The sequence below is a fragment of the Rhinoderma darwinii genome, chromosome 5 (assembly GCF_050947455.1).
Source record: "Rhinoderma darwinii isolate aRhiDar2 chromosome 5, aRhiDar2.hap1, whole genome shotgun sequence".
Classification (NCBI taxonomy): domain Eukaryota; kingdom Metazoa; phylum Chordata; class Amphibia; order Anura; family Rhinodermatidae; genus Rhinoderma; species Rhinoderma darwinii.
The window spans coordinates 307828279-307849104 of record NC_134691.1 but is presented as its reverse complement, the minus strand read 5'-3'; the positions used below and the strand labels follow the sequence as shown (position 1 = coordinate 307849104).

At 40.6% G+C, this 20826-nt stretch overlaps 1 protein-coding gene across 7 annotated transcripts in view; it reads left to right on the top strand.

Moving 5' to 3' along the window:
- The window catches only part of DIP2C (disco interacting protein 2 homolog C), a 443314-nt gene that overhangs the window by 413194 nt on the left and 9294 nt on the right, over positions 1-20826 (top strand). For all 7 annotated transcript variants that reach the window (XM_075827418.1, XM_075827421.1, XM_075827417.1 and 4 more), the window contains one exon: positions 11600-11661. In XM_075827418.1, coding sequence (XP_075683533.1) covers positions 11600-11661 — 62 coding nt within the window. The remainder of the gene's footprint in view (positions 1-11599; positions 11662-20826) is intronic.

Sequence of the window (20826 nt, the reverse complement as noted above, 5' to 3'; positions counted from 1 at the left end):
TCCACGCTCATAACACGTTACAGTTTCCTAATTGTGCACACCAGCATTGTGTTGCTACTCTTTCTCTGTTCTCAGGTATGTGTCGGACATTTAATGCAGCTTTGGCATCAACTGTTCATAACTGTCTCTACTAAACTTGTGACATCTCATCTTTTAGTTGTTTAAACTTTTAACAGATTATTTTCTTTTGTTATTTTAACTGCTTTTGTTTCATTTGATAAAGTTTCTATATTTGACATTTGTTTTTTTGTTTTGTTTTACTCCCTGCTTCTGGCATTTTCCTTACATCCCTGTGTTCTTTTATCTGTTTGACTTATGTATGTTACCTCCTTCCTTTCACTCTCTTCACCTATTCCTTACTGTACCTTCACTCACCCCTTTGCAATCCCTGCTGATATAGCCACACGGGCTGGGGAAACTGGCTGAGCAGGTAGGGGATTTTTACGTTCCCTAAAAACCCACCTTTTATCTTCCTATAGTGGAGCAGAATAGACAATGAGTCAACAGATTCTGACTTTTACATGTTTTGAGTAAAAACTGACAAATTGCAAGTGATTTAAAGTAGCTTAAAAGGACATATGTTTAACAGTTGTGCATAATTTATTTTTATATATTAGTCTAGGAATATTATATCTGTTTTCTACTAATACAAGTCACCACAAATGCCAAAGGAGGGTTGACTTGAGTCACATATGTGATTCAAGTTGCTTTTTTCCTAAAGGCTATGTCCTCATTTGCAATTAATTTATTTGTATTATGCATCTAAAATAAAAGCATGAAAACATTGAAAATAGTCTTGATTAATAATATCCTTCAATTTTGAGGCTACAGTTCCTATGCAGACCTATGTGTCTCCATGGTTACAGACTACAGCAAACCCTGTGTAATCTTATTCTACAATCATACCCCATTCTTTCAGCCCCCTACTTTATGCTAACCTGCCAAATGTATATTAGCTAGAAGAAGTATAGATGGAATGGTGTATGACTGCAGGATAAGACTACAGTGTTTGTTTGTAGTCTGTAACCATGGAGACACATAGGTATGAATAGGTGCTGTAGATACAAAATAGAATTATATTATTAATAAAAACTATTTGCAAAGTTCTTCCATTGTGTATTTTGAATACATTATAGAAATAATAATAAAAAATGTTTGTAAAGGTGGAGATAGCCTTTAAAGAGGTATTCTGGTTACAAGTTACCCCTTATCCAAGTACAGCGTTCGGCCATTTTCGGCGCTGCCATAGAGAATGAATGGAGCGGCAGTGCACATGAGCAACCTGCCTCACCGTTAAAACTGAGGTATGGGACGCCCGTTCTCATAAACTGAGGGGGTCCCAAATTTCGAACACCCACCGATCAGCAAATTACCCCCTATCCTGCGGATAGGGTGTAACTTGTTGTAACTGGAATATACCTTTAAAGTGCAGCTAAACGTTTGACAAACTTCTGACATGTCATAGTGATACGTCAGAAGTTTGGATTGTTGGGGTCTGTGTACTGAGACCCCCACCAATCTTTAGAACGAAGCAGCTGAAGTGCTCATGTGAGTGTTCAGCCGCTTCCTGTCTGTTCGGCTTTTTCCGGAAATAAATGTATCGTGTACGAACTCAATAGAAAGTCTATAAGCACGTACTCTGGAAAAAGCCGAACAGACACGAAGTGGCTGAGCTCACACGAGTGCTACTGCCGCTTCGTGTTAGCGATTGGTGGGGGTCTCAGCGCTCGGAGCACCCGCCAATCCAAACTTCTGACTTGTCACTATGACGTCACAAGTTTGTCAAACGTTTAGCTACATTTTAAATTAAATTTCAATAAAATTCAATGGATACATATTGACTTCTATTGAATTGTGCTTCATTATTTTGTTGGGTAAAGGTTTGAGAAAACAACCCAATGCAAGCATGTACAAACTTTGCTTCTGGGAAAATGCAGCTGAAGTTTTCAGTAAGTATCTGTATCTTAATTTTATCAGCTGCAATATCTTTCATTTGTTGCAAAATAGGAGATTTTTTTATAGATCAGCCAGTAGTATAGCTTACAGCCAAAACATGCCCACATGAGGCGCTCTTTGCAAGTGTGTGTGTGTGTGTGTGTGTATATGTGTGTGTGTGTGTGTGTATTTATGTGTATATATATATATATATATATACTTATATATATATATATGTGTATATATGTATATATATGTGTGTGTATGTATGTATATATGTATGTATGTATGTATGTATGTATATATATATATATATATATGTATAAATACACTCTTCAACATTGAAGTTGCAACACCAGGAAGAAAATTTTTTTAAATTGTGGAAATCACAGGATCGATAGACCTGTTAATGATATGCAAATGCTAAAAAATGTATACAAAATATTACAAGCGTCTTGATTTTTTCAGTATCAAGTATGAGCGTGGAAATACACGCACTTACGCGCCTTGGGATTCTATCAATGAGTTTATTAATGGTTGGCTGGGAAATGTTATGCCACGCTGAATGCATTTAGGCACGCAAATCCTCAGGATTGGTTGCTGGCCCTTTGCAATAGCCAACCAATGATGTCCCAGATGTGCTTGATGGGAGACAAGTCTGGAGACGCTGCAGGCCATGGTAGCACGTTGAGGCCATGCAGGCCACTCACAGTAGCACACGCAACATGCGGCCTGCCGTTGTCCTGTCAAAAACGACTTCTGGGGCACTTTGGAGAAATTGCCGTACCACAGGTTCCACGACCCAATCAATGTAACGCCGAGCTGTAAGTGTACCTGAAAATAAGACTAGAGGGGTCCGGCTACCGTACATTATGCCACCCCACACCATAGTCCCGGGAGTAGGACCGGTATGAAGTTCTCTTGTGAAGGCCTTTTCATGGCGTTGCCCACGTGGTCTCCAGAGCAATATCCAGCTATCATGGAGTCAGAGACAAAATCAGGACTGAAGAGGCTAGACCTCTATTACAGCCTCCGTTGCGTCTTGCTGTGCACCATGATAGCCTTTGAGAGCGGTGATGTGTGGTCAATAGAACACCTGTAGTTGGCCTGGCCCAATGTCGTGCAAACGCCTTCTGATGGTTTGTGTCAACACGGGTTGCCTAGGCTTGGCATATGACGTCTAATTTCACTGCAGTACATAATGGATCACTACGCACGATTCTTCCAATCAGTTGATCCATCTGTGCAGAGGTTAGTCTCCGCGCACCTCTTGCTGTCATTCCATTCATTATTGTTCTCTCAACCTCCGGGACACGCAACATTGAACACTGCTGAAATCTCAGCCTAGGCGAGTGGCGATCTGCCGGAGTGATAAACCGATGACTCTCCGTTCAAGGATTCTGTCCCTCTCCGTTTGCGACAAGTGGTGATAACTGGTACGTCGACGAACGGGAGGCATCGCACAATCATTCCACACCACTTGATCCGACTTTTGAGGTTTCTTTTTTTTTTAGAAATTCTTTATTTTAAAGACAAAATTTTTTCAGTAAGAAACAACAATACATATATAACATTATAAAAGCAGTGCAACAAAGGTAATCACTTTCATATATCCAAATTGCAATTAGGCAATTCCCGCATATCATCTGTTTGGGATAGAAAATATTCATGAAAGCAATTCACTGAGCAAAACCTAATCTCTTTATCAGACAAGACTAACAAGAAATCAGAAAAGGAGGACATACAAGACAAACATACAAGCCGTATCTCTAGCATCAGAGGCAAGGGGTATGTATTATCATATTGATAAGCATATCAACCAGATCAAAAAGCAACCCAAACCACCTCCCATTTTATTATCTCTCGGATGTAGCCAGCGTCTGGACACACCATATCATGAGTGTCCTGAGTCTCAGCCATACAGATTCTGTGTAAGTGTTCTGTGAGGGATCTCTTGGGTCCAAACCTGAGGCTAGACTGGGTCTTAACCCCCCCCCTTTCCTTGGTATGTCAGATGATAAATAGTACTTCCCCAAGTGCTATTAATGTATATTATTGTATATATATTAATGTATATCAATGTATGAATATCCTGTCTCCCCTCTCCCGAATTCCAGCCCCGACCCTACTCCAGTTTCTTATGATAATCCCTCCATGGCTTCCATACCTTCAGAAACACCTCCCTTGAGAAGGTATGCCAACCCACGAGCTCCTCCATTGAGTGTAACTGATGAACACTAGACCACCACATATCCATGGAAGGGGGTTCCTCACTTCGCCACTTCAATGGTATCAATAATTTAGCCACCGAGACCATCATAGTAGCCAAGTTTCTCCGTGCAGGGATAAAATCTCCGGAGGGAAGCCATAGAAGGATCAAGCCAGGTGATAGTACCAAAGAGCCACCAACCACATCATTGATAGCCTTTTCCACCTGAACCCAAAAAGGTTTGATTTTGGGACCGTACCACCAGATATGTGACAAGGATCCAGGAGCCAACCCACATCTCCAACATACATTTGAGGCAAGAAGACGAATTTGATATAGATATGCCGGAGTTCTGTACCAGCGTGTTAGCAATTTGTAGGAGTTCTCCTGATGTCTCACACAGCATGAAAACCCGTGAGATCTAGATAAAATAGTGGAGACATCTCTTTGTGAGAGTACAATATCTAACTCCTTCTCCCAGGCCAGTAGGAAAGAGGGTTTGGTGTGGGTTAAATCTACCAGAAGATTAGTGTAAATTTTTGACAGAGCTTTAGTAGGAGATTGTGACATAAGAGTATAATTCTCCATCCAGGTAGGATCTGGGTATGAAGCAGGAGCCTTAGCCAAGAACTTGCAGCATGCCGATTCAAAACCCCTTTGGTGGAGAAATGTAACATTTGTGGCCCAAGTCACCCCCCCCCCCTTTGTCACTAGAATGTCCCAACAGTACACCTAAATCCGGAACCACCCTTTCCGCTGTAACCTCCCTAACCCGAAGATAGCTCAGGAGGGGCCATAATGTCGAAACCTAGAGATGCATCTCTATCCGTAAAGTAGGGAAGGGTTCCCAGTGGAGCTATCGGGGACAGGTGACCTCTGGCCATATTCAGTGCTTTAGACCTCTGACAGACTTTAAACATACCTCTCGTCATATCACTAACTAAGGCCTCATGCACACGACCGTATTTTTTCCCACCCGTAAATACTGGCGTAAATACGGGTCCGGTGTCACACGTATTCCACCCGTTTTGCACCAGTATTTACGAACCCGTGCTCGTAAATATGTGTCCGGTGTCACACGTATTCCACCCGTATTTACGAGCACGTTTTTGGCGGCAAAATATCACTGCACTAATCGGCAGCCCCTTCTCTCTATCAGTGCAGGATAGAGAGAAGGGACAGCCTTTTCTGTAATAAAAGTTAAAGAAATTCATACTTACCCGGCCGTTGTCTTGGTGACGCGTCCCTCTCTTCACATCCAGCCCGACATCCCTGGATGACGCGGCAGTCCATGTGACCGCTGCAGCCTGTGATTGACCTGTGATTGGCTGCAGCGATCACATGGCCTGAAACGTCATCCAGGACGTCAGGCCGGATGTCGAGAGGGACGCGTCACCAAGGCAACGGGCGGGAGACCGGACTGGAGGAAGCAGGAAGTTGTCGGTAAGTATGAACGTTTTTTATTTTTATTTTTTACAGGTTTATACTGATCGGTAGTCACTGTCCAGGGTGCTGAAAGAGTTACTGCCGATCAGTTAACTCTTTCAGCTCCCTGGACAGTGACTATTTACTGACGTCGCTTAGCAACACTGCCGTAATGACGGGTGCACACATGTAGCCACCCGTTATTACGAGAGCTCCATAGACTTCTATGGACTGTCCGTGCCGTTATTACGGCCTGAAATAGGACATGTTCTATCTTTTTCAACGGCACGGGCACCTTCCCGTGAGAAAACGGGAAGGCACCCGTCGCCAATAGAAGTCTATGAGCCCGTTATTACGGGTCGTGATTACGACCCGTAATAACGGGAGTTTTTACGGTCGTGTGCATGAGGCCTAAAAGTGTTTTCGGCGGTAGCGGCAATTTAACCCAGAGTAAGTGGCGATATTCCTCCGAGAGGACCCGTCTCTCCAAATCTAAATAACTGTGAGTAAGAGATACGTTAGCAAGCTGTGACCACCGAAGTAGTTGAATGGACGTATAATATAACCCTATATCTGGTAAGGATAAGCCCCCGTTTCTTTTTTAAAATGAGTAATCTGTGAGCCAACCTGGGGCGTCTTCCCTTCCACAGAAAACTAATAAACAGCCGTCTGAATCTATTAAAATAGCTAACCGGGAGATCTATGGGAATATTCTGCAATGGGTACAGGATCTGAGGGAGCACATAAGTGGCTAATAGATTTTTCCTACCAATCCAGGAAAGGAATGGAACATTAATTTTAGACAGGAATTTTTGTATCTTCAATACTAGAGGGGCAAAATTCAGGGAGAATATATTTTTGGGGTCCGCTGGGATCTTAATGCCTAAATATTGGATAGCTGAAGATTGCCATTTAAACGAGGAAATGGATTTCAAGTATGCGAACTGTTTTTTTTTCAAGGAGATACCTAGGGCCTCCAATTTCCCATAATTAATTTTAAAATTGGATATATCCCCGAACTGAGCAAATACATCCAGGATCAACGGGAGGGCAGTGAGTGGGTTCGTAACCATCAGCAATAGATCATCTGCAAAGGCCGCCGTCTTATGGACGCGTCCCCCAACCCGGAGACCCTGGATGCCCTCAGTCTGGCGAAATTTTAAAAGCAGCGGTTCCATTGACTTTTGAGGTTTCATGTGGCTAAAAAACTTTGCTTTCAATCAGTTTTTTTTATCATTTGCAGATTTTAGCGACACCTGCTACTTCCTCGATTTGCATAACTTTACGGCTTACCCTTCTCGGTGTTGCAATTTCAATTTTGAGAAGTGTATATTCTGTATGATAACCTTGAAAATTGAAGTGGTCACTGGAGATCTGACATTAATGAAACTAAATCGATTCAGTTGATTACATTCTTCAACTGTCTTTAATGCTCAGGTTGGCACGGAATACTGATATATCAAATCTTTTTGTTCGGCGTAAAATCATTCACAGTAAACTCAGTAAAAAAAAAACTGATTTTTGCAAGGGGAAGTAGCCGTCACATTTCCCCTGCATTGATGAATGGCAATTCATGTAAAACATGGGCGTCCAAAGTCTGCCATAGCAGAGGGTCCATGGTTCAAACAGGTTGGAAAACCTTGTCAATAATGTTAGTTACAAGGCTCGGATAGCACTAGGTAATGGTGTGGGTGCATTAGTAGGGGCCCAACCTGATCCAATAGAGAAAATAAGTACTATGCACACCAATATGGAGTTATTTATCCAAACAAATAATTTATTTATTTGTAGCCAGTGACAGTGCAGTGCGACGTTTCAGTCACACACAGCGGTTACCCGCCAATCTTACAGCGCCATCCACGCAGGACCAGCATTGACTTAAGTGCCTGAGGAAGGTCAAGGTGTTGACCGAAACGTCGCAGTGCACTGTCACTGGCTACAAATAAATAAATTATTTGTTTGGATAAATAACTCCATATTGGTGTGCATAGTACTTCTTTTCTCTCTTGTCAATAATTTGATCCTTTTATTTTCCCACAGATATAAATGCCAGCTTTGTGATTGGTTTTGAACTTTGACTTGTCTTATTGGCTGTAGGTCCGTTATATTAAAGTTTTTATGGTGGTTCCTTTAATCTGAGTCAATTGGGTAGATCTCTCTAGCAGAACCCTCAAGGCCTCTGTTTTTTACACCCATTATAACAGAGCTGCATGCCTCCCCCATGCAGATGAATTTCCATCAAGCTTTATTCTTCTTAAATTGCCTTTGATAATTAGACTGACCCTAAGCAAAAATATAAATGACACAAAACTGAAAGTTTTAACCACATTTTTAGAGTCACACGATCATACACTGAAGGTAAGGTTAACCACTATAATCTCTAAGATTGTCAAGCAACTATCTCTGCATGTGTCCTTGCCCTTCTTTATGGCCGTATTATAGTTAAGTATTTGTTTGTTGTGTTGTTGCTTTGGGTAAAAGTGGTTAAAATGGTTCCCATGTGGTTGTGAATGTAAATATATTATCCACGTGAAAATGGTCAGAATTTTTTAGTTACTTTTTATGTTAAGATATACAAATGCCCCAAAATGTTTGAAAGTTGTAACTTCAAGATGTTTGGCGGAAACCTCATGTGGTGTAGGAATTATCATTGGATGAACTTTTCGAACATTAATTTAATGCAAAAGAATACATTCAAATCAATATGATGTAATATATCTGGGTTTTACTTTAGAGATCACTTCTATACAGTCAATTAACTTTTATTATGTGCCAATCAGACAGAGTTATATCCCCGGAATAAGTATGTGATGGTCCCAACCCAGGTCCGATGTGCTGCTAGCCAAACATGAATGCTCACTATCCATTGAAATAAATGGGATTTATGGAAACCTATAGGTGGGTCCACTTTTAATAATCTCATTCATTTCAGAGGAGTGACTGCAAATATACAACTACCACTCCAATAAATCCAGAAATTGAGCTTGGACTAGAACTTTCTCATTCTCAAGATCAGTGGTGCACAAAGATGTATTCCAGTACTTCAAAAGTTGGAAGTATTAGGGTTGAATTAAACGGGTATATGTCCCAACAACCGCTAAAAACATCTGCAGATTGATATTTGGCAAGAGCGAGTCCGTTTCCTTCTCTCTTCTATGAGAATAATAAAATGATCTCTGTTATAATACCGAGATTTTACAACAAGCTTAAAACCCTTTGTAAAAAATGATCGCCTCAGAGAGTTATAAGCCTTCATTATTGCCTCCAATATGAGCTCCACACAGTCTGTTTTTCCTCTGACCATCAAAAAATACAAGGTCTAATCATTATGGACCGCATTAGTCCCACTGGTCAACATTAAAGCAGTGGCTCCTTGTATCTCTAGAATTGCCAACATTTGGTCTACAGGTTTTGATCCATAATGCTGGCGCCTCTTGTCTGAGATTGGGGTGTCATTGGTGTTGAGCCACATTAAAGGGGTTGTTAAGGCAACCCCATTCTACAAAAATATCCAAAAAGTCTCATCTAGCCAGTCATAACATGATGCCCATTCAAATGTCCTAGCGGCTCACTGCTTTGGTTTATAGCATTGTTACCAAAATCAAATAAATGTTACTTAAAGAGCAAATGAACAAGTGAACAATTTAGTAATACAGATGTAGCCATCTTTATCTTGACTTTTAACGCATTAAATACAGTGTCAAAAAACTAACTTGACTTTTTAAATGGCTTTTCAATAGCTTTTGTTGTGTGATATCATGCTGCAACAAGTTCTCAAAGTCCAGATAAAGATGGCTACATCCGTATTATAACATATCTGGTGTCATCGGTGCAAAATAGTATCTGCAGCTGCCAACAGCTGGGCAACCTAGAGTACTGAGAACCACATGTGGCCCTGAAACTGGTTGAAGGAACACTGGTGTAGTAGAAGAAGAATCATGACACATGACAATTTAGTGTAGGAAGGGATGATCTACACACGAGATTTCTAGTCCCACAATCACATTCCTGAACTTTCAACCTTGGGATTTACTATTCCCTATGGCAGACACATGATTGTGCTCATTACTATGGAAAGCTTTGCACTTCCAAATTCAAGAGCGTTTTTGTTCAACCACAGATTATAATTCATAGAAGGTGGTATTGAACATGCACAATTTCAGTAGTTTAGGCCAAAATGCTTTCCTGTGAACATAAACTTGGCTATGTATGAATGCAGCATGCAGGTGTGTTGTAGCCATGCCTGACCAGCGGACGGTAAAATTGAATTAGTGGTTGCCTGATTTGTGCTCTGCGTCGCTGACTGCATTTGAAAGTTGACTTGCCCTAAAAACTCAGGGTTTTTTGTCCACTGCCCCCTGGGATATGGCGTCTTTTATTTAATCCTCTCTATCCCAAGCATAGCATGGCCGTATATTTTTACTTCCTACTAATCTGCAAAAAAAAAATATTTTTACTAAGTTCGGGCTTTGTTTTCGCCTTTTCACCATTCTGGTTATTCACCATACCTTATCACTAGTATTGATTTTATTACAACTAAGGTCATAATCTTAACATATTTTTTATTAACGTTATTGAGGGCTTTTTCTTTGCTCACTATAAACAAAATCGCTCGGAAATCGCTGTACATGGGAATGCATAGGGGTAGCTTGAAAATCTCTTCAAAATTGCTTCAGTCAAATGAGTCGCTAGTGATTTCTCTTTTCAATCACATAATGGGATTTTTTGGGTATTTAATATTTTTTTCCTTGAGTAATATGAAAATTACTTGGAAATCTCTGGGAATTCCATCGTTAAGGTTTCGATTACTCTATATAAAAAATTTTTACTTCAAAAAGTCTAGTTGTAGCCATAACCTTAAAAGGGTTGTTCAGGAAGAGAAGAACATGACTGCTTTCTTCTTACAACCGTACCACACAAGTCCATGGGTGGTGTCTGGCATTGCTGTTGAGCCCTATTGAAGTGAATGGGGCTCAGCTGCAATACCAGACACAACCTATAGAGGGGTGTGGTGCCATACTCTGTTATCTCTGTAGGCCCCCTTAGGCATTGGGTGGAGCGGCAGTGGGCATGAGTGATCACTGCTCAATTTAAACTCATCCCTACGGTCGTGCAGTAAGGAGGAGCAGGGGGCTTTGGACCCCATTCTTGTGATTGATGGGGGTCCCAGCATTGGGGCCCCCAGCAATCATATATTTACCACCTATCCTCAACCCATTTTAAGTTGGTCATACACTATAGATTTTTTGATGGCCGATTTAGACCATTTTCTGCCCACTGTGAGAGCCCTTTTGTGACATGAACATGTGTGACAGACACTGACCGAAGACCGATATCTAAAGAAGTTGACCTGCCATGTTGGATTTTTTCGGTTGTTGGATGCAGTCCTTGGAAAGTTTTTCATGCCAAACAACAGATCTGCATCCAATCAATAGAGTCCAGATGAGACCACAGACCAAGGCAGAGATCGATCAGCATTTTGTTTTTTTTCAGTTTTCTTTCTTTATTTAGATTTTTACATTAAACAATAGTAGAGAAAAATATGTTTACAACATTATGGTAGAGAACGACAACCTTCACAGACCAATGACAAGTCCTTCAGAAAACAACTGTCTGAAATCAGTAACGTATGACCAGCTTTAATTATATTGGCTACTGGGAAATCTGGGTGACGCCGAATATGGCTGCTGATACAGCTCCCGAAGAGTTTCCTCACAGCTTTCTAGCTTTCCTGCTTAGTTTTGCAGAGATATAGAAGCAAAGGGTGCAATGAATTAAAAGAAAATGACCGGACCTGTGTACACTTCCTTTTGATATATGCCTATATATTCATTGTTTAAAGCTTTTATATCTGTACACCACATATTTTTTTTCCTGTTCTCTTGCTATATAGGGATTGTTATACATAGGGATCTCATAGCTTCTATAAAATGCTATAATGTTTGTGGTTTGTGTTTTTTACAACTTTATGTTGTTGTTCTACAATATTCAGTGAATTTGGAATATTTATTATTACTTACTGTATTGCAGGGAACATCCGGACCAGATCCAACAACGGTGTTTGTGGATATGAGAGCATTACGACATGACCGGTATGTGGGTAGCTTTCTGAAAAAAAGTTCTCTATAGGCCAGGGGTACACACATCGTGTTCTTGTGACGTGACTGCTCTTATTTCAGCACATCAGCCCCTGTCCCCTCTCCTTTGACAGAATACAGTGACTATATTTTATTGATGGCACAGGGGCGACAAGTTGCACAAATACTTTAATTATACATGGATAAAATTAGAATATTAAAACAATAAGTAACGGAACCGTACTTTATTTCCTCTCATAGACCGATATTTATTTTTCTTGAAAATTGAGACTCTTTATAAACTGACGAAAGTCTTGCAGTTCCTCTGGTTGTTCTCATTCATAATGACTATCTTTTGAGAAGCGGTCATTACCCTGCAACTAGTGTTCATGTTGTCTACTCCTGGTAGTGTTGTCCTGACTTTATATCTGCCCACCAGTCAGTAGATATTAATAGTTTAACTTGTCCACCCCAGTGTTCTCCATAAAATAGATTACGTTTGGATAGGTTACGTAAAGGAAATCAATAACTCCTCGATGTACATTAATGTATTCATATCCCATTGCTTATATAGTATAACATATTCTGCAGCATTGTACATGGATTGTAATTAATCTGTATATTCTATAATGTTTGATTGTTGGGATCAGATCACTGTCTCTAAACCAACTGTTTGCTTGAATTGGGAACGAGCGGGGAGAAGAGTGCCGGAGAGTTACGGAAACAGACAAGCACGTTCTGTCAGCGGTTTCCGAAACTCCAAAAGTCTATAATGGTGCGACCAACCCTTCCATCCTCTCCTCCCAGTTCCTATATAAGTAATTTATTGTTAGGAAAAATCCCACATGTACTATGTATACTCCCATTCAATGCCATGTACATTGCCCAATTTCTATAGTAAATCCAGCATGGTATTCCATACCCAACCACAAGAATACATTTTGTACAAAGAAATACATTCTGTTGCTTATATTTGTTTGCTTTATACATTTTTGCTCAAGGCTTAGTCATACCTTATTTACTATAGCAATCTTATCTCATGCATAATTAAATGTAGTACTTTGTGGCAAGCTGTAATTTTAGAATAGAAATAGTTAAATATGTCACAATTTAGAGCAGCTCTGCACAGCCTGTAATACCGTCCGTAATGGCTTCAGAGACCCATTTCACAGTGACTGCTCTGAATACTGTGCAGTGTATCTACCCCTGTGTCTCATTATTTCCTTGTACTGTTGCAAATGTTCCTCCTTGCTTTACTTGTGAACTTATCATTCCCGGCCTTCTGCAGCAATACTTTCCATTCCAGGAACATTTGTGACCTGGGACCCTGCTCTAGTTTGCAGCTATTGGAGTAGATCTTGTAAAATGTCTTCTGCAAATAGAGAGGACAACAAGATGCATTTAGTCAGAACCTGTTTATATTCCTCTGTATCTATTTAGTCCATATGACATGGAATGAGAACGTAATTTGTTACACTTAAATACAGTTTCATGGTTCCAATATTCAGAACCACGATGCTTTGCCAAAATAACCCATAGCCAAGCTTTTTATAGTCCACTCACGTTAGGTGAGCTTAGCGCTCTACCTTTCTGCACATGGCACGGAGGCTGTATGACGGGTGGCACATTGAGCTATTCTTCGCTATAAGCATGCTCTGTACATATGGCATTGAATGGAGCATTCTATGCGAATCCAACCAAAAAAAACGTTTACATCTCTGTATGAAATTGGAGATATGCGAAGTTTCAGTAGAGGCTACATGCACTTCTATAGGTGCCCTATTATGGCTCCATATAAAATAGATCCTTAACCCCTTCAGGATTGAGCCATTTTTTGCTTTTTTATTTCCATTTTTCACACTCCACCTTCCAAGAGCCATAACTTTTTTTTATTTTTTCATCAATGGAGTTGTGTGAAGGGTTATTTTTTGCGGGAGGAGTTGTAGTTGTAGTTTCTATTGGCACCATTTAAATTACCATATAATGTACTGGGTAAAAAAACGACAACTTAACTTTATTCTGCGGCTCAATACGATTACGAAGATACACAATTAATATAGTTTTACACATATAAAGTCCAATTGCAAATGAACACAGCACTCCAAGTAGCTATAAATTAGGCCAGGTGCACGTTACCCAGAGGATGAATCACTTCCCCGACTTGATATATACAAAAACCATAGGATCAAGTAACGGCAGCAGGACTTCAAGATTGATGAAAAAGGGTGGATTTATTCACCTCAAATGAGCAGCGACGTTTCTGTCCAACAAAGAACCTTTCTCAAGCTATGGTTTTTGTATGTATATGTGTATGTATATATATATATATATATATAATGTTATGTGTTACTACTTTTACAAAGGAAAAACTTTGTTTACATTTTTTTTTTATTTTGTTTCACCACATTCTGAGAGCCAGAACTTTTTTATTTTTTTGTCGATTGAGCAATGTGGGGGCTTATTTTTTGTGGGACGAGCTGTAGTTTTTATAGGTACAATTTTTTTGGTACATACAATTCTGATCACTTTTTATAAAACAAATTAACGCCATTCACCGTGCGAGTAATATATAAATAATGTTATATTGTAATAGTTTGGACTTTACAGACGCGGTGATACCAATTTTGTTTATTTTTTACATTACATTAGGAAAAATTGTAAAAGGTTTTTTTTTTTACTTTTTAATATATATTTTTTTCACTACTAAAAACTTTTTATGAAACTTTTTTTTTACACGTTTTATTAGTCCCCCTAGGGAACTTTAAACCGGCGATCAGTATATTGTCATTTTTTACAGGCTTTGACAGAGGCGGAGAGAAGGCAGACCTGTGGGCCTTCATTAGGCCCCTGGGCTGCCATGACAACCATCATCATCTTGCAATTGCGTCGCAGGAAGGGCGATGGACTGTTGGAGGGGTCCGCCCCCCTCTCTCTAACTCCTTAGATGCTACAGTCGTGATTGACTGTGGCATCTAAAGTGTTAAACAGCCAGAAACATTGAGATCGTTGTTCCTGGCAGTAAGTCACGGGTGTCAGCTGTAATACACAGCTAAAACCCGCAGCATATGGAGCGGGCTCAATGTGTGGCTCACATCACTCCCCGCACCAGGATGTGCTGTTGCGTTGTGGTGTGCGAAGGGGTTAATATGGAAAGTGACATCCTCCTATAGAGCTGTAACATGACATTCCCATCACTTGTCACTTCATAGCATTGCTTCTCATCTCTTACCCATACTGCAGTTTTACTTACGCTACACATTATGAACTAACTTTTGGTTAATATAATGGAGTTTGGATTTTGCCTATGGATAGAATTTAGAGTCGCAGTGCTATTTACAGTAATATTTTAAACACAAGCTATACTACAATATTAGGCTTCATTCACGTCTGCGTCGTCGTCCCATTCATGGGTTTCCGTCAGACCTTTCCTTCAGGGGAACCCATGAACGGAAACCAAAGCTTTCGGTTTGCATTTCCATTGATTTCAATGGTAATGCTTCCTTTGCTAATGGTTGCTAATGGTCTCCGTTCTGTAAGGTTTCTGTTTTTTTTGGCGGAATCAATAGCTATTGATTCCGTCAAAAAAGACAGATGCCTTACGGAACGGAGACAAACGGAAACCATTAGCAATGGAAGCATTACCATTGGATTCAATGGTAATGAAAACGGAAAGCTTTGGTTTCCGTTCATGGGTTCCCCTGAAGGAAAGGTCTGACGGAAACCCATGAACGGAAACCCCGAAGCAGATGTGAATGAAGCCTAACAATGTTGTATCAACAATGAAAAGATTGCTACATGTTTGTCAAAGTAAGAAGAGATCTTATGTTACATGCAGGCATGGGCTCCCCTGGTGCGGCAGGCTTGCTTATAACCAATGTTCACTGGGGTGCCCACAAGAAGGAATAAACCTTCCATATACAAGAAATTCAGGGCAATACAGGTGGCAGAGGGAAGACCAGGGTTGATCTTTATCTCCAGTTGTAAAGAAAATAAAATAAAAAAGAGGGATACTGTAGGCGCTGCTTGGTTGATAAAAGTTGGTTTATTGCATAAAGCAAGGTAAGCAGATTGCTACGCGTTTCAACGCCGGACTGGCGTCTTCCTCAGGCAGAGAAAAACAAACCTCTTCTGGCGCCGTGTCCTTTTTTCTTTTATCTATCTTTATCTCCAGTGGAATATGAGACAAATTTCTAAGGAACAGGTAGTATCACGGTTGAGGACAAAACTGAAGTCAATGTCCGTAAAATATAAAAAATGAAAATCCAGGCAGCACTCCAAATGAATGATCCTTTATTAACCCATGCAACATTTCAGCTCACCCAGTACATAGGGGAGAGCTCCTGTGTTAGTTGAAACTTTGCGTGGGTTAATAAAGGATTCCTCACTTGGAGCACTGCCTGGATATCCATGTTTTTATATCATAAAGGGACTTCTGGATCAAGTCTTATGAGGCGTGCACTGACATTTGCTTTTTTTCCTGTGCTGTTGATTTCTGGTTTATAGGCAATAATGTTAAACTGGCCATACACACGAGATAGCAAGCATTCGGCCGCCAGCTATTTCACCCAACTCCAACATAAACATGCATGCGCAGCACAAACCGGATTGCATCTTAATAACAGTATCCAAACCTGTATAGGCACATGGACGTCATAAATGGGGGCTCCCTACTGGGAACCATCTCTAAGCCACTGCATAGAACAGCTTCTCCTCTGGGGGACTCAGCACGACCAAGTATTACATGGTCATTCATGAATGATAACCATAAATTACTACATTTCCCATAGAGCAGCGACTGCAGGGGAAGTGAGTGACTGCCTGCAACTTCCCAAGGGATAACTGCTGATCCTCATTTAGAAAAGGCATTTTCCAGATGGAAACGCCATTTAATAGAGCCATAGATGCCGTGAAGAAGCAATGTCTGTGACTCAACCACCCTGAACAAAAACTCTCCTGGGTGATCCTGACGAGAACATGTCCCACATCTGGGTCTTGTTTAAAGGGGTTGTCTCCCCTTGACAACTTTTGTCCACATGCCCTTTGTGCCAGAAGGGAGAGCCACTATATAAGAGCAGACCTGGCAAATCCAAACATCGAATGAATGGCCGGCATGTAATGCTACATTTCTGCTGCTGCCAGGGAAATGGACGATAATAGCCAATTGCTGGGGGGGGGGGGGGGGTCATAGCGAACCTGGACCTGCAATGACCAAAAAGGTTGTCTTCAGGAAATTCCATATCCCCAACATTCGAAGATGGGATAGAGAGACATATATATGCAATAGCTAATTTTTCTAATATCATTCTTTTTAGTGCCATCCACAGCGCCCACTTAAAGGGGTTTTCCCATCCTGGACATTTATAGCATATCCACTTCTGGGACTCACATCGATCTCTAGAATGGGGCACCCTGACCCACGTTTGCCTTCTCTTGTTCCAGCCACTAACTGAGAAGGTGGTTGGGAGTACGGAAACAGACGAGCTTACAGAGTTAGGGTATGTTCACACGGCCTATTTACGGACGTAATTCGGGCGTTTTTGCCCCGAATTACTTCTGAAAATAGCGCCTCAATAGCGCTGACAAACATCTGCCCATTGAAAGCAATGGGCAGACGTTTGTCTGTTCACACGAGGCGTAATTTACGCGCCGCTGTCAAATGACGGCGCGTAAATAGACGCCGCGTCAAAGAAGTGACCTGTCACTTCTTTGGCCGTAATTGGAGCCGTTATTCATTGACTCCAATGAATAGCAGCGCTAATTACGCCAGTAATTGACGCGGCGTTCAAGCGCCTGCACATGCCGTTACGGCTGAAATTACGGGGATGTTTTCAGGCTGAAACATCCCCGTAATTTCAGCCGTTACGGACGCCCTCGTGTGAACATACCCTTACGCTGTTTCTGTAACTTCCACAGAAGTCAATTAGAGTTATGGAAACCGCGTAGCTCAGCTAGCTTGGCTGTTTCTATACGCCGACCACGACATCAATCAGTACCTGGAGAGCAGCGAGTGCAAGAGAAAGTAGGACAAGGGTCAGGGGGTCCCGTTCTAGAGATACGTTAATATGCCATAAATGTCTAAGATGGAAAAACCCCTTTAAGACAACCAGCCATAAACTTACGTCCTCCAGTCTGCTTCTCCTTCTGTGCTGCTTTACTCACTGGGACCGATGCTGCCACCTGGTGGCTGCACTAGTAATGTCTCTGAGAAGATCTTGCTTATGATTGCTGTCATTTACCGAGTTCCAAGGGTACTTCTGTCTTTTAGGATTCTAAGGGACATGTTAGGAATAGAGACAAAAATGCATTATTTTTTTCGATGGTATAAAATTCTGTCCATGATCATGTGATGGACACACAAGTGCACGGATCGTTACAGTATGTGTATCATAGTTGTGTCTTCTAATAATCCCAGCACCTGTGTGTATCACATGACCATGGACAGAATTTTCATTCATTAGAAGTAATCAATGAATGTTCCTACTGAATAACAACAAGCCGAGATCTTGAAAACCGTGAGGAATTAATACAGAAAATATATTGGAAAATTATATAAATATAAAAAACAAAACATTAACTTACTGAAAGAGGACAAGCCCTCTAAGTGCAGCTTCTTAGTGTGCATCTGGCTAACACCATAGAAACCTAGATGGAGAATGCTGATTTTAGTGTCCTGTGGAGCATAGACCTTCTGACCACATTATAGTGCAGGACTCGTACATGTATAATTATAGTTACAGAATGTCCTGTGTATGGGCAGTGCTGTAAAACGCAAATAATTTACCCACAATTACTCAACAATTGCCAAGAACATTCTTTGCACATTTCACATCCAGACTTGCTCTTTTTTTTGCTGCTAGAAGCATATTATATAAATCGTGTCCCTGCATAGGGGATATGTTTTTTTGGGCCCCGCAGTGGATCACAACTATAACTTGGTATGCGGGCTGTCTAAGGTAAAATACTAGAAACATGTGTTTGCTATTTATTACTAATGATGTGGTGTCCTTATAACAGATTTCCACCCCTCTTTCCATAAGTTATTATATCACTCTGTCAGAGAAACCTAAAAACACAAGAAAGCAGATTATAAACTATTCAGAAACACAACATAAATCTGTGTTGTATAAATGTCTTCGCATAGTTGTATTTGTACCACCGGTCTGTAAGGAATGAAATATATATGGAACCCCCACAAAAATCTGGAATTTATAAAACATGAAGCAGATAATACTATAATGCACAAAGTGTGGGGATGTGTATGTAATGGCTACTGTTGGCCTTTTATGTCTAGCCATGGTGAGCAAGCAGTGATATCATGTAACACAGTTCAATGTAGTCACGAGGATATTTAGGAGAATTTATTGTATTAAAAAAAATAGTACAATTGTTATCCTGCTCAGAGTTAGACATGATTCATCTCTGGTATTAAACCGATATTCCCCAATACAATGATAGTATTAGAAGTCTTTTCTTTTGCTGCAAGTGCAAAATGATAACCAATTTTCTTGTCTGTGGCACAGTCCTCGGGAGAACTGTCAGATTACTGAAGAATGTCTCTTTACAGCAGCCAATAGTAACTTAATGTACTGCGAACATAGGCTGTTGTGTGGAGCTTCACTTTAAAATTAATGACCAGTCCTAAACACAGTTTTTTTTTGGGGGGGGGGAGGGTGTATCTAAAAAGGTCCTAAATTCTTGGGGTCTAAAGAGGCAGTTCAGCAAATTTTATTTTTGCACACCAGCAATATTTTAGCAGTCATGTGTTTCTTCCCAGTGCAGTGGCATCCATATATTTTGAACCCTTTCATTATGGGCAGCTGTATCATGTGATCTCAGTCTGACCACCAAAATAGTCCATGCTCTCATGTGTAGACAGGAGGTCACTCTCCCCTGTGTGGCGGACTTCTTGGGAACTACAGGATGACATCATCACCAATCACATCCCTCCTGACAACTCTAAGACCCATTCCTCTCCCCACCCTCCTTGTGCCTGTGGATGTCCTGCTCTATCTAAGGAAGCAGGAGTGCAGTGATTATAATAGGATCCATACTATGAGTAGCTGCAGTTATAAAACTCCCCCGACGCACACTAACTATCTATATTATCTGTGAGCACTTTGTGCAAGAGTCCAGTGTATTTCTATCAGATGCAGCTCCTCACTGTCTCCTGCTTGTAGGGGCTGACATGTATAAACCTATCACTAGTTGGAAGCACAGGAAACGAAACCGGCTGAATCTGCATCACATAGGATACACTGAGACTCCGCAGTGTGAGTTCAGAAGTTCTATGTCACTGATCTATGACTCACTTAGTGAACTTAGATAGGACTCAGAGCGAGTGTAGTATGATGGGACTCCGCCCCCTCTGCCTCTGCAGAGTCATGATGGGAAATGTAGGTTGTATTAGGGGAACCATATCAAAGCGGAAGAAGTAACCAAGATAGCAGAATCCATAAATGGCACATTAACTAAAACGGATATACAGAAGACGTAACAAAGGAGCCTCCACAATATTCTTTAATAATAGCTTATGCTGCTGTATATAGGTAAAAAAATAAATTTTGGAGTGCTTCTTTAACCCTTTAATGACCAGCCTATTTTAAACCTTAATGACCAAGCCATTTTTTAAGTTTTTCCATCGTCGCATTCCAAGAGCTATAACTTTTTTATTTTTGCGTCGACATAGCTGTATAAGGTCTTGTTTTTTGCGGGACAAGTTGTATTTTTTAATAGCACCATTTTTAGGTACATATTATTTATTGATTAACTTTTATTAACTTTTTTTTGGGGGGGAATAGAAAAAAACCTGAAATTTTGCCACTCTTTTTCGCGTCTTAAATCTACGCCGTTTACCGTGTGATATAAATAACACAATAACTTTATTCAGCGGGTTGTTACGATTGCGACAATACCAAATTTGTATCGTTTTTGTATGATTTACTACTTTTACACAGTAAAAACGCTTTTTTTTTCAAAATTATTTGTTTTTGTGTCTCCATATTTGAAGAGTCATAACTTTTTTTTATTGTTCCGCCGATGCAGTTGTATGAGGGCTTTTTTTTTTGCAGGAAGACTTTTTTGATCACTTTTTATGACATTTTTTACGCCGTTCACCGTGCGGGTTAAATAATGTTAGAGATTTATAGTCGCGGTCGTTACGGACGTGGCGATGCCAAATAT